At 43.4% G+C, this 15,114-nt stretch overlaps 1 protein-coding gene across 1 annotated transcript in view; it reads right to left on the bottom strand.

Moving 5' to 3' along the window:
• Positions 1-15,114, bottom strand: part of LOC146064148 (elongin-A-like) — a 59,251-nt gene that overhangs the window by 9,696 nt on the left and 34,441 nt on the right. The window contains exon 9 of the mRNA XM_083177326.1: positions 14,360-14,483. Within this exon, the coding sequence (XP_083033452.1) occupies positions 14,360-14,483 (124 nt within the window). The remainder of the gene's footprint in view (positions 1-14,359; positions 14,484-15,114) is intronic.

Here is a 15,114-nt window from a genome sequence, read left to right on the forward strand (position 1 = left end):
TCCTTATTCTGGCTATGCCCTTAGTGCTTAGTAGAAGCAGGCTGCAGATCATGTTGCCACCAAGGCACTAAGGGTCTGATTCTGAGTTGGAAGCAAAGTGCTGCAAGAAGTGCACATACAGTACATTTATAATATTTCCATGTGGGGTCAATAAGGTCTGTTTTTATATGTAGCCCATACATGCTGAATAGCTTTATTTTTACATAATTTAGATCCAAGTTTGAACACTTCCCAAAATCTCATAGTACATCTTCCACTCATGAAGTACAACATAGGTTTACCAAAGCACAAAATCACTTTTTTTGCTTTATGTTTACCTCTGAATGAGCCCCTGTGCACTATGGGGACAAACCCTCACTGGATATTAAATGATGCAGTGCACAATAACTGCAGACTGCAGGTGATGTTGGAATGGTTGGGCAGTTTAGTGAGAGATAAAGTACCAATCCGCTTAGCTGTCATTTTACAGACCGATCTCTTTCCAAGCTTTAGTAAATCCCCCTCCCCACCCTCTAGGGCTGAGAGGCACACACTGGAGCTGAAACAGGTGCTGTATACAACAATGCTGGAGACAAGTACAGTAACTAAATTAAGTGCATGTTAGAGGTCTGTTTAAGAAACAAAAATAAAGACAAAAAATGAAATAATGGGGTGTATGTGTAGCACTATGAAAACAGTATATTTACTGGAAATTACATTTATTGCACATAAAACACACAAAACAAACAAGAACTGCAATTAGCTATTTTAACATATGTATTAGTGCAAATGAAAATGTCCTTGCACTGAAGACGGACAGGGAAAGGATATTAAGAACTCCCTTTGGAAAAACCAATAAGTCACTGTTATACAGTCAATTGATAAAAGTACTTAAAAAGAATATTGCCTGCTGAAATTAGGTGAAGACCTGTATGTGCAGCTGTGTGCAATGGAATCAGGTGTTAGCACCTCAAGGACATCACTGGAGCAGGTACTGTGTAGTTTGTAGATCACCCAAAAACATGGGAGGATGATCTCTCTACCCTCCCCCTCTCTCCCCACCCGCACTTTTCTCTCAAGACAATCGATGCAGTGATAGATTTTTTTCGGTACTTGTGTAGTTTTGTGGCGCCATCATGGTGCCGTGCATCTGTGTCCAGCTGCGGGGCTCAAAACTCCATGCCAATGTGTATAGTTCGTACCCCCACTATCCACGTTGGCATGGAGTTGATTTTAGATAGCGTGGCGAGTGTAGCGAGCCACCGAGTGTGAAAGTACACATGTACCTTTTTTTCTCTTTAGAACAGGCTTGTCCAACATGTGGCTGTCCAGCTGTTGTGAAACTACAAGTTCCAGCATTCTCTGCACAGTTTTGCTATTAGGTATGCCGAAACTGTGGTAGTGCATGCAGGGTCATGTAGTTTCATAAGAGCTAGAGAGCCACAGGTTGGCCAGGCCTGCTCTCGATTATTTGGGACAAGGATTCGGTACTTGTTTCCTAGCACGGCACCCATCGCATCGCATACCATAAGCCTTACAATGGTATGCAATGCGATGTTACGCGATGGCAGCCGATGTTATACAATTTTAAAATCGTATACCATCGCATTGTAAGCCATATACAATGGTATACGATTTAAAATTGTATAAGCACCCTAATGGGCGTTTTCAATGTAAAATGGGCCCCCTATAAGATTATTAATTGTATAAGCACCGTAAGGGGTGCTTACAATGTTAAAAGCACCCTCACGCCACCCCACTATCAACGCTAACCTGAAGCGTGGCAAGCGCAGCAAGCCCACGAGGGGCGGCGGTACGCGTCCTCTGACCTTTTCATACCCCCACTATACACGTCGGGGTGGAGTTGATTTTAGATAGCGTGGCGAGCCCCAATTTCGAGTAGTATGGCCTGTTAATGGTGGGAAGTAAAGGGTGTGTGTGTGTGTGTGTGTGTGTGTGTGTGTGTGTGTGTGTGTGTGTGTGTGTGTGTGTGTGTGTATGTATGTATGTATGTATGTGTGTATGTGTGTATGTATGTATGTATGTGTGTATGTGTGTATGTGTGTGATAGCAATCTCCGCTTAACCATATGCAATTTGGGGGTTTCGAAACCATGGCACATTGCAAGTGGGTTCAGCTTACAACCATTAAACAAACTCAATAGCAATTTTCTATCCAAGCTACTGGATATACTAACAATTTCAATGTTTGATAAAATTGTCCATAGTACAGAGAGAAAAAGAAGCAGGAAAAGTTGGATTGTAATCCTATGTAAATAACATCAAAAGCTACAGGGTCTTTCCTAAACCTCATATATCCGAGAAAAGACGAATTATAAACAGATGGCAATTTAAGTAATATTCAGCACAAAAAAAAGTCTCCCATACACAATATAATTCAGAAACATCCATTCCATCTAAAAACACTGAAGGCTGATCATAAAGCAATAGTTCAATAACCATAACAGTACAGCCATTTCACTAGCAATGACAAATGACCAATTTAAATTGGGTATACATATATCAATATTATTCATGGCCCATCACGTAAGAAAATGAACATCTTTATAAACGATTACTCGAAGAACAAAAACGTAAATGTGATTTTCTATGCGTCATGAGGCAGGTCTGTGAGTGACAGCAACAGGCAGCTACTGAATTCCCCAACATGTCCAAGATCTTGTTTCACTCTGGAGTTACCAGCTAAAATAGCCAATTACCTGCAGGTACACAAACCAGCTTCTGCTTGTGACCCACCGACAGTACACTGAAAAACTACAAAGCATTGATTAGACACAGACCTACAGATTAAGGTCTTTGAGAAAAAAAAATCATATTCTGTTGTGTACTTTAATGCTTGGTGGGGGAGAATTAGTGTTAAAAAGCCAATAATTATTGTATTGAAGATGGCAAGATCTCCCAGGAGCTAATAAGGCCTATACATGTATAGATGTGTTGAGTGTTCTGAGCAATGCTAGATCACTCAGAGCGCCCAGCAAGATCGCTCAGTACACAGCTATGTGTCAGCACTGTGTGCCGAGCGATCTGTCAGGGACAGTGTTCTGTGGTGATTAAGTAGATTTATCCAGAATTCTAGATATTAATTGCTGGGCGATAGAGACGCGCAAGGCCGTGCATCACTATCGCTATGGTCCCTACACACGGAACATTTTCTAAGTGATCGAGTGAGATCAATTACAAAATTACCTGAAATTGCCCCATGTGTAGGCCCCATTAGAGGAAGCTCAAATTGTAGATAAAGAAGAAATGACTTAAAGGACTGTTTCTGCTATCAGAAGCAAAATGATAAGTTGCCAGAAAACAACATGGCACCTGAATTCTCCTCAGGATGCTGTCATGCAGATTTAAGTATCTCCTCTAATTCCTCTGAATTAGGGAATACCGCAGTCAATTTCTGCTGTTTAGCAAAAAAGATGGTTTGGTCTGAACTGAACCCAGAAGAGGGTGTGATTCCTGCTCTACTGAGCAGACATACGCCTCAGACTGCTGTGTAAACTCTCCTTCCTCCAGGAGAGGAGGCTCCTCCTCATCTGATGCATCAGACTGGCGCACCAAAGGCAGAGGCCTCTTTTTTGAGAAGTGGCTCCCCTAATGAAGTAGAGGGTGTTACAACCTTTAATCCACCTGCTACCGATCTAACCAGAGACTGGGCTCAGAGTTAGTGGAAGCTGAAATTCTGGAAAATTACCTCTCTTTGGGGGTTAATTTGGGTCACTCCATTTGAAAAATTCCTTCTTAGATTAACAAAACCATGTGCACTGCAGGGGGGGGGGGGGGGGGCAGATGTAAAATGTGCAGAAAATTAGATTTGGGCGGTTATTTTGTTTCTGTGCAGGGAAAATACTGACTGCTTTATTTGTACACTGCAATATAGATCTCACTTTGAAGTAAAATCTGACCCAAATCTAACTCTCTCTGCACAAGTAACATCTACCCCACATGGTGCACATGGTTTTGTCCATCTATAATTCTGTGACCTTAACACTTGCTCAGGAGATATATCCTTTTGTATCTCCCAATATGTGAGCTGTGTTGAGATATTCTTTAATAAAATACATCTTTAAGAATTGGACTCTGATGCTTTTTGTTCCTGATCGCTGGTTAGAATACACCTTCCACAGAAGGAATTTCCCAGAAGGAGTGAACCAAAATAACCCCCTTTATGAGAGGCTTCTGGTTCTGCAGATAGTTGAACTGTTTACTGATCAGAGTAGTCCACCAGCAGCAGGATGAGAATCAGCATAGCTGGCTCACCACATGTAATGAAACCAGTGGATTGCATTCCCACACTGAGATTCACATTGGATTGAAACTCCTGCCTCTTCCCTGGCTCATCTGGGACTCAGAATGGCTCTACAATTGCAGTGATCATCTCCAGATGAAGGTACAGTTCCATGAAAACCAGCTACCCATCCTGTTCCTCCCTTAGACTTTCATTTACTATGTTCTCTATTCAGCAAGGATCTGAACTCTGGCATTAATAATCCATAATTACACTCTTCCCAGTTCCTGAATTTCTGGATGTCTCATTTTAAAACACAGGGAGCTAGCTCATCCCAAAGAGACATGTTGTCTCTTCCCTTGTAAACTATTTGCATTTCAAAAGAAGGGTCTCATGCTGGGATTTGTTGGGATTTCACACCTACACTGAAGGAATGGCCTCTAACACCTTCCTCAGCCTGCTGGAATAAGTTAAATGACTCTTACTTCAACCATTGAAAAGAAAAGTTTCCTGTAGGAATATATTTGACTATAGCAATATCCAAATAAATGCAAACTCTGTTGCTGAATCACATTCCACTGTAATTTATGGATCACTCAGTATAGAGGAAAAAAAACTGTTCAATCCTCTCTCATCAAATGCAATTCATACTTGCTCTGTCATTGAGGACCCAATGTATTTGTACACCTCCAGCTTTATACTTTCACTCCGCCCACCACGAAAGGCAGTTCCTATTAATCCAGCACAAGCTTCCATCCTTAAATCACTGGGCATTTTTAAGAGAACTCACCGTGGCAGCCGAGGGAATCGAAGCCGTAAACCTCCTATCAACTGTAACCATCTAAGTAACCGGTCATCAGTCTCTCCAATTTCAAATAGGAGACAAATAGAAGCAGTACCCAACAGACGACCATGTGCTTTGAAGTACAGATCTGTAAATTCTCGCTCTGTGAATGACTTCCAAGGTGCCAACACACACTACTTAAAGAAAATTGCAGGCCCTCGGGTATGTCCCATCAGGTCCGTCCTTTGTAATGCCAGATCTATAAAAAACAAGACTGCTACAATTGCTGACCTTATCGAATCGTCAGATATAGCCTGTATTACTGAGACTTGGCTGGATGAAAATGCAGCACCTATCCTGGAAGCTGCAGTTCCAACAAACTACTCTGTTATTCACAACCCCAGACTGGACCGCAGGGGAGGCGGGGTGGCCATCTGCTTTAAAAAAGAACTAAAACTTAGGGTCTGCCCAATGGAAATGACTCACTCATTTGAGTGCATTGTTGCCCGGAGTTCTGCACAATTAGGTTTCAGAGTACTTCTCATCTATCGCCCCCCTGGAGATGGAAAGACATTTCTACAAGAGTTTGCAGATATTGTTGCTGGGCTAGTTCTGGAGCACCAAAGATGGCTCATCCTCGGGGATTTCAATGCATGGGTCGATGATGAGCTTTCACGCCTTGGCCAAGATCTCATGTGCACAATGAATGCTCTCGGGCTCACTCAAGTCATCCCCTCTGCTACACATAAAAGTGGCCACACTCTTGATCTTGTCTTCCAGATTGGACTAGAAGTATCTGACCTAAAGATAAACCCAGTCACATGGTCAGACCACCACTCAATATGGTTCTCAGTCGCAACCCCTCAAAATAGATCTGTGCCCATGGAATTGACCAAATATCGCCCAAGGAGGGCTATGACTCCTCAGGCCATGGCAGCTAACTTGAACCTCTCAGCAGTGATGGGGACCTGTAAAGATCCATGTTCCCTAGTCCATTTTTATAACAGGGCTGTGACAGAGGCACTGGATACTATAGCCCCATTGTGTATTCGACCCTGCAAACCACACCATCAAGCTCCCTGGTTTGACAACAGTATTCGTGATCTCAAGAAAAGGGGTCGTATACTTGAAAGACGATGGAGGAAGACAAACCTGGCAGAGGATAAATTAAATCTAATCAAACACATTGGAATATACCAATCAACAATCACCCGCAAGAAAACAGTGTTCCTTTCAAATGAGATCATGACAGCAAAAAATAGGCCCGCTCAGCTTTTCCGTACAGTGGAGATGCTTTGCAAACCAGCATGCCTGCAGCCTGATGTAACCCTCTCGCAGTCAAGATGCAATGAGTTTGCTAAATTCTTTGCAGATAAAGTATCTATCATCCGGGCTGGAATCCCCACAGTGACACCAAAGGAGTTCCAACAGACCAAGCCTACCAGTTTAAGACACTTGCCTTCATGGGACATCTTTGACCAAGTGGATGTACAATACATTGCTGGAATTTCCAGACTGTTGCGTCCCTCCTCCTGTGATCTGGACCCTGCCCCATCCAAGCTTCTTTTAGGGTGTATGGAAATAATCGGCCCTGCATTTGCAAAAATAGTTCAATGCTCTTTGCAGACAGGCGTTTTTCCCGAACCACTAAAGGAAGCAATAGTCAGACCACTTCTTAAAAAATCTAATTTAGACCCTGACTGCACGACCAACTACAGGCCAGTATCAAATCTTCCTTTTCTAGGAAAGGTTATTGAGAAAGTGGTTGCAACTCAACTAGAGACCCACCTGTTAACCCATGACATTTATGATCCATTCCAGTCAGGATTCAGGAGAAGACATAGCACAGAAACAGCTCTGGTATGTGTGCTCAATGATCTTCTAAATGCAAGGGATAGAGGAGACTGTTCAATCCTAATCCTTCTGGACCTCTCTGCAGCATTTGACACCATTGACCATGGGATTCTAATTGAGCGCCTGAAGAATTTCTGTGGCCTGGGTGGCACAGTCCTTAGCTGGTTCAAATCATTTCTCGCTGGCAGGTCACAGAGTTGCATCGGGAGTATACTCTTCACCACCAGTGCCGTTGTCTTGTGGTGTCCCACAGGGCTCTATACTATCTCCCATGCTTTTTGCAGTATACATGCTTCCACTTGGTGACATAATCAGACGTCACGGCCTGGTCTACCACTGCTATGCAGATGATACCCAACTGTACCTGTCCTTTGCTCCAGGCACCGTTAACACAATAACAACCTTAAATGGCTGCCTAGCTGAGCTCCAGGAGTGGATAAGTGCCAGTTGGCTGAGACTGAACCCAGATAAAACAGAAGTCCTGATGATAAATCACAGGACAAGACGGCAGCATAGCCAACTGACAGGTCTTAAGCTGGGGGGCACAGCACTAAAAAACTCTGATCATGTGCAGAATCTTGGTGTTGTCCTGGATTATGGCCTGACACTTAAACATCAGGTGTCAGCCACAATCAAATCCTCATTCTTTCATCTGAGAAACATAGCCAGAATCAAGCATTTAATTCCCTCAGAAGACCTTCCTAAAGTCATACATGCATTTATATCATCACGACTAGACTACTGCAATGCTCTCTACCTGGGTCTTCCAGCAAAAGAATTGCACCGCTTGCAGCTGGTACAAAATGCAGCCGCCAGACTATTAACTAACCAGCCCCGCTCCTGCCACATAACTCCCATTCTCTACGCCCTTCACTGGCTACCTGTAAAATGGCGAATCGTTTTCAAGATTGGCTTACTCACTTTCAAGGCCCTACATGACCAGGGCCCAAGGTACCTGCAGCAGCTGCTGATCCCTTACTGTCCTACTCGATTACTACGATCCACTGAAGAAGGACTACTAACAGTACCCAGAATCTCCCTGAATTCATCTGGGGGTCGAGCTTTCAACTTTGCTGCTCCAACTCTGTGGAACTCTCTCCCTCGCACAGTGCGAGAAGCGCCCACTATAGAATCCTTTAAAAATAGACTAAAGACATACTTATTTACTCAAGCATTTCACTGACATCTACTGTTAAGCTTGTTTTGTATTTAGAGCTGTAAAGACAATGTGTGAAGCACTTTGAGTCCTATTGGGAGAAAAGTGCTATATAAATATCATTATTATTATTATTATTATCATTAAAGATGGCCACCGGCACTCTGATGCGTCAGGGCTGCTGGGAAGCAGGAGCGTGGCCACCAGAGTCTAGCTTCGCCCCTTAAAGGGGCACCTTTTTTAAATGGCGTTTTTCTATTACTGACCAGCTTTTTAACACAGGGTATCCCCGCTAACCGGGTGACCTGCTCATACTAACAAACTACAACGCTGCTGGCGCAGTCAAAGCTTGGGTCTGCACGGTGCGCTGTGGGCAGCGGCATTCAGTAATCCCAGAGACACTGGTCGGAGACCCCTGCGCAAACCGTAGTGGTGGAAGGGTCTCCCCAGCAGCTTCCCCAGTGTAGACAGGCAGAGCAGCCACTAAACCGTTCTCCTCTTGCTTCTAGAAGAATCTCTAACTAAATAACATTGCCTCACAGGAGAAGCCAAAAACATGACCAGCTCCCGCAGGAACTAAAACGAAGACGGAGTTGGGGAGGGGTATAAATGGGAGGAGCCAACACACTGCTCAAAGTCTGTGTCAGCTCCCAGTTATTACACTCACTTCTATACACACTGTAAATTCTACATTCCAGTGTCCCCTGTTAATTCGGAGAAATGGATTTAACGTTGAGTACCAAAATCCTGTTATTGCAAACTTTTGCTTTATGATACACTAAGCAAGTACGGTGGTTCATGGCTCAAGCAAAGTAGACTGTTTATAGAAAAAGTATACCTTTTTTATATACATATAATAATAATAATATACAACCCACTCCTATATGAATGCCTAACTGTAATGCAATGATTTATAGTTGAATAAATCTACCATGTTTACAGAACTTCAAACTGATGAAGATTGGCAACCAATTAGAAGGTGGCTTGAAAGGCTATAGTCAGACAATTGGCTACAGACCCATTACATATCAGTGCTGGGTTGGGAGAAATCATTCCAATCATAATTAGTAGCACAGTGACTATTACTGTTGTCTCAAAACCTTGGGGTCAAGAGTCCAATTTCGAATAAGAGTGCTCCTATCTGGGCTGCATTTGCATGCGTTTCCTCCAGGGGCTCCCACAGTCTATAAACATTTTGGGCATAACGCATGTATTCATTATTGGTGGCTCTAGATCATGTGAGCAGCCAATGCTTTTTGGCTTGCATGAATGAAGATAGCAAGACTGCTTCTTTTGCAAAAGGGTAGCAGTGTGTTAAGGTTTTCTCAGGTCTTTAGTAGCCTTTGCCAAATTAAATCTTTGAATTCTATGAAAGTAAACTTTTATTGGAGTTTGAGAAGACCGTTTAAGGTGCTTACAGTAATAGAACTTTTTGGCTCATGTTTACGGTTCACGAGACACAAGGTCTATGAGCCTCTTGCTTCTGGTTATCACCACCACTGACCATGTAGACCCCTTAAGAAATACTATTAGATTCTTATAATAATTGATCGCACAATTGGTGTGTGAAAAAGTTACCCTGGGTTGTGTAATTCTTTCCTTTAGCACAATTGTAAGCTTAAACAATTTATACCTGAGGATCAATTATTTGCTGGACAGTTGAAGCTTGATTATATTTATACGTGATCAGCCAAGGGAGCATAGATTTAACTTTGACAGGTCTATCTAGTGCCAGTACAAATACTCATCATTTTTAAGAATTGCAATAGAAGGATACATGTTGAATACAAAATATCTGGGTGCATTCTTCAATACTCAAAATTATGAAGGATGGTAATCTTCTCAGCCTATGCCCACTAAATGAAGACCCCTCCAACAGTGGCGTAGCTACTTATAATGCGCGCCCCCCCCGCCCCCACTCCTCGGCAGCCCCCCCCCCCCCCATGCCCATACCTGCCCACCCGCTGCTGTCTGCGGTACCTGCCTGCCGTGCCGTCACGGTCCCGTAGCGCTGGCTCCTGCTGCTAATAATGAAATGTGACTCTTAGAAAATGGCTGCCCCCATACTGCAGACAGAAAACTGTCTGCAGTATGGGGCAGCCATTTTCTAAGTGTCCGTTTTTATTATAGAAGCAGGAGCCAGTGCTAGGAGAGACGGGACTGTGACGGCACTGCAGTCACGGCACGGCAGGCAGGTACCACAGACAGCAGCGGGTAACTATAGCCCAGCAGACCCCCGGCGCCCAAACTTGCTCTGCGCCTCCCCGCCACCGCGGGGGCTGCGGAGCTATAATTACGCCACTGCCCTCCAAATGTACAGTAAGATTTATATGCATGACCCATAAGCATGTAATATCAGCTATTACTACCTGTTTGTACTGACAGACCAGTACATGGTGCAAGGAATCTGTTTGAAATCAGGCATTATCTATACATACAATAACTACAGATAAAGCCAGGTTTATTCATCCTGGGGTGCACCAAAACTTTCTGTCTCAAAACTCCATTTGACAAGAATGGGACATATATGCGAGTTAAGGTGCCCATACACGTTACAATTATTGGTACTTGTGGAGTATCACGGCTCCCATCGTATGGCATCGTATGCCATATGTAGTGGCATACGATGGCATACGATGCGATGCGATGTTTTACCGATTTTTTAGCATTTTTGCTCAAAAATCGTATGCCATCGCATGGCATCGTATGCCATATGTAGTGGCATACGATGCGATACGATGTTTTACCGATTTTTAAGCAAAAATGGTCAAAAATCTGTAAAACATCGCATGGCATTGTATGCCATCGATGCGATACGATGTTTTACCGATTTTTGAGCCATTTTAGCTCAAAAATCGTATGCGATCGCATTGGATGCCATACGATGGCATCCGATGCGATGGCACCCGATTTTGCACTGAAATGCATCAGAATGCATTGAAATGTGTATTAAAGTAGTGAAATGCCCCCAAATGCCATTTTTCATAGTGCACCACCCCCACTATCAACGTCAACCCGAAGCGTGGCGAGCGCAGCGAGCCCGCGAGGGGCGGCGGTACGCGTCCTACGACCTTTTCATACCCCCACTATCCACGTCGGCGTGGAGTTGAGAATAGAATAGTGTGGCGAGCGCAGCGAGCCACCAAGCCCGAAGCGTGGCGAGCGCAGCGAGGGGACGCTGATACCTGTAAAGCCCGCGAGGAGACGCGTATAGCTGTGAAGGTATCCGCGGCCGCTCGCCACGCTTCGGGCTCGGTGGCTCGCCACACTATTCTATTCTCAACTCCACGCCGACGTGGATAGTGGGGGTATGAAAAGGTCGTAGGACGCGTACCGCCGCCCCTCGCGGGCTCGCTGCGCTCGCCACGCTTCGGGTTGACGTTGATAGTGGGGGTGGTGCACTATGAAAAATGGCATTTGGGGGCATTTCACTACTTTAATACACATTTCAATGCATTCTGATGCATTTCAGTGCAAAATCGGTTGCCATCGCATCGGATGGCATCGTATGGCATCCAATGCGATCGCATACGATTTTTGAGCTAAAATGGCTCAAAAATCGGTAAAACATCGTATTGCATCGATAGCATACAATGCCATGCGATGTTTTACCGATTTTTCACCATTTTTGCTCAAAAATCGGTAAAACATCGTATCGCATCGTATGACATCGTATGCCACTACATATGGTATACGATGTTATCCGATGTTTTACCGATTTTTGACCATTTTTGCTCAAAAATCGGTAAAACATCGTATCGCATCGTATGACATCGTATGCCACTACATATGGCATACGATGTTATGCGATGGCATACGATTTTTGAGCTAAAATAGTCAAAAATCGGTAAAACATCGCATCGTATGCCATCGTATGCCACATGCGATGCGATGCGATGCGATGCGATTTTTAGCATACGATCTGCATACGATGCAGGTCGTGGGAGCCGTGATACTCCACAAGTCAGTGGCAAACGCAGGATTTTCAGAAGGGGGTTTCCAGAGGGGCGGAGGAAAGCACGGAGATGGACACTTAGGTGACCCAGTATATGCCGGGTCAGTTAAAGTATTATAGATAGACCAAATGTATATAAATTATATATATATATATATATATATATATATATATATATATATATATATATATATATATATATATATATATATATATATATATATATATATATATATATATATATATATATATATATATATATATATATATACACACACATACATACATACATACAGGGGCGTCAACAGCAGTGTATGACCCCTGGGCATAGCAATGTGTTGGGGCCCCTACCGATCCTCCAGCGGTAGGGGTGGGGGAAGATTTGATGTCCTGCGGGTGGTAGGGGGTATTATATCAACTGCTCAGCATGTAGGGCCTGGATCAGTAATTTCCACTAATAACCCCTTTACTGCACAGATGGTGGGAGAAGGGGGCATTGGGCTGAATAAAGGGGCTCTGATATATAACTTCCAGGGTGGTAGAGGATGTTTAATATGCAGAGGAGGGGTGTATAGTGGAGTGGGCTCATCATTCATAATTTTCTGGTGGGAGGACAGCTTGCTTGACTGCAGATATCTCCAGTTCCCAGAAATAGATTTCTTAGATTGGAATGGAAAAACTAGAGAATCCCACCTACCAAATGGTATTGGGGACTAGGGGATCAGAGTTCAGGAGGCAGAGCAATCTGCCAACGAGTATATAAAACTACATACCAGGTGTGTGGAGCTGGAGCAGTAACCAGCTGCTGGAAGGCTGATATCTCTGGTTTTGGGAACAGTAGAGACAAGCTACTTATGTCCCTCAAAGTGGGAGAGTCCCAGCTTTTGCAATATACCCTCAGAAAAATGCTAAGTCAGACAAATATATCTGACAGGGAATAACAATTAACAGGCTTGGATGGGGACCACTGCTTTGAAGTCAGATATCTCCGGTTCCCAAAGGCCGATTTTTACAATTCTTATATCTGTGGAAAGAGGGGACCCTCAGCTTTCAGCTGAGGGTCCTTAGACTCCTGGGGGGGTTTCTGGGTACTCAGAAACCCCCCTGCGTGCGCTACTGCCACAAGTACCCAATATCGCATCTCATCCGATCTCGGTTTTGCAATGAGATCAGAGGAGATGAGATCTAGTACAAAAAGTATGTGCAGCACATACTTTTTGTACTAGATCTCATCTCATCTGATCTCATCACAAAACCGAGATGCGATGAGATGCGATGCGATATTGTATACAATATTGTATACAATAATTGTAACGTGTATGGGCACCTTGAGATGCTCACATAATGAGACTGAACGCCGGCCGTATGAACAACTGCCACTCCATCTGTATGGATCATCTCTGCATATTCCACAAATATGCAAAAATACCTATACAAAACTTTTTTGAATTTCAGCGCTCCGTTACAGACACTGGTCCACTGAATTGTTAAAGAGCCATAGTCCAATTTTTTTTTTGGGGTGATAACTTTAATAGGAGAAAAGCATAACCTTTTCTCCTTTTAATTTTCTTAAAGCCATACAGCATGTGTCCACAAAAACAATTTAGGACAGCTTCTTTACTAAATCAATATTTAGCATTTAAATTTCCTTTTTATAGACTTAAACAAAAAAAGCAAAAACATATGTAAATTGCAGGGGCGTATTAAGAGAAGAGGAGGCCCATGTGCAGCTTCCTCTGGCCGGGCTCCCTCCTCTCTGCAAGGAGTAGCAGGGTCTGAGCACTAGAGCTACTACGCATGCGAGATCTCTGGAAAAAGGAACGGTGGCCATATTTTCAGATATTTCCGCACCAGTGTGGGCTTCATTGCAAATAAGCAAATCGCCGGAAAAATGACATGGCAGTAATTCTTCCAGCAATTTTTGCAGGGATGCTGCCTCCATTGCTGGACTCCTGAGTCTATGTATTTAAAATATAGGTGCGTGTGCAGTGTGGACCCCCCTGGGTTTTAGGATCCATGTGCACTGTGCATACTGTACCCATTATAAATATGACACTGTACATCCACGATATCTGAACATTTTTTTGTGAGGCTCTGAAAACGAATGATTTATAGGCTGTTATAACTTTAGTGCTTTAGTACAAGGAAACCTACTGCTGAATGGGTGTGGTATAGGGTTGAGACACCGCAATGTGCACATCACAGCATTGCACGTTTTGGAGGCTTTGGCTATGTTCACATGTCCAAAAAAATATTTATATATATTTTTATTGTATATTTGTAAAACCGATATTAAAATGCACTTTAGCACTATTTCTGCAAGGTGATGATTTGAATACATGTCCCCTCTAGATCTACGCTGCATTAAAAAGCAAAAAAAACAACTTACTTGTATTTGTCTATCGGATGAGGCTGTACAATGGGTCCAGCAGTTCCATAAATTTCTTGCTGACGGCGGATGTTTCGTGGAGGCTTGGCTGCACCATGAATATAAGCCAGTTTTACCTGCCGGCCTGCAATCCCAAATTACATAATTAGACTTCCAAAATCACTATTATTTTATTTAATAATCAAAATTTGGTACTTATGTAGTATCTGGACGCCCGATTATCGCATCGCATCCGACCAAATCGCATGCGATGCGATGGACCCAATTTTCCATAGGATTCTATGGGAAAAAGGATCCTTTTCATTTCCCCACTATCCAACTACGCATGGAGTTGGATATAAACCTGTAGCGAGCCACCGAGCCCGAAGCGTGGCGAGCGCAGCGAGCCCCGCGAGGGGACGCGGATTCGTTAAAAAGTATTCCGCATGCGCTCGCTATATCCAACTCCATGCGTAGTTGGATAATGGGGAAATGAAAAGGACCCTTTTTCCCATAGAATGCCATGTTAAAATGGACTCAGTCCATTTTAACATTGAATCCTATGAAAAAAGCGGGTCCATCGCATCGCATGCGATTTGGTCAGATGTGATGCGATAATTAGGTGTCCAGATACTACATAAGTACCCAAAATGTATTTATGATTTGTCAATTTACATACATTTTGGCCCTTATTCTGGTTCACTTTGAAAATCGAATTCCTTCTCAAATGGACAAAACCATGTGCACTGCAGGGGTGCAGATGTAATATGTGCAGA

Source organism: Crinia signifera, chromosome 3 (assembly GCF_055691185.1).
Source record: "Crinia signifera chromosome 3, ASM5569118v1, whole genome shotgun sequence".
In the NCBI taxonomy this organism is placed as follows: domain Eukaryota; kingdom Metazoa; phylum Chordata; class Amphibia; order Anura; family Myobatrachidae; genus Crinia; species Crinia signifera.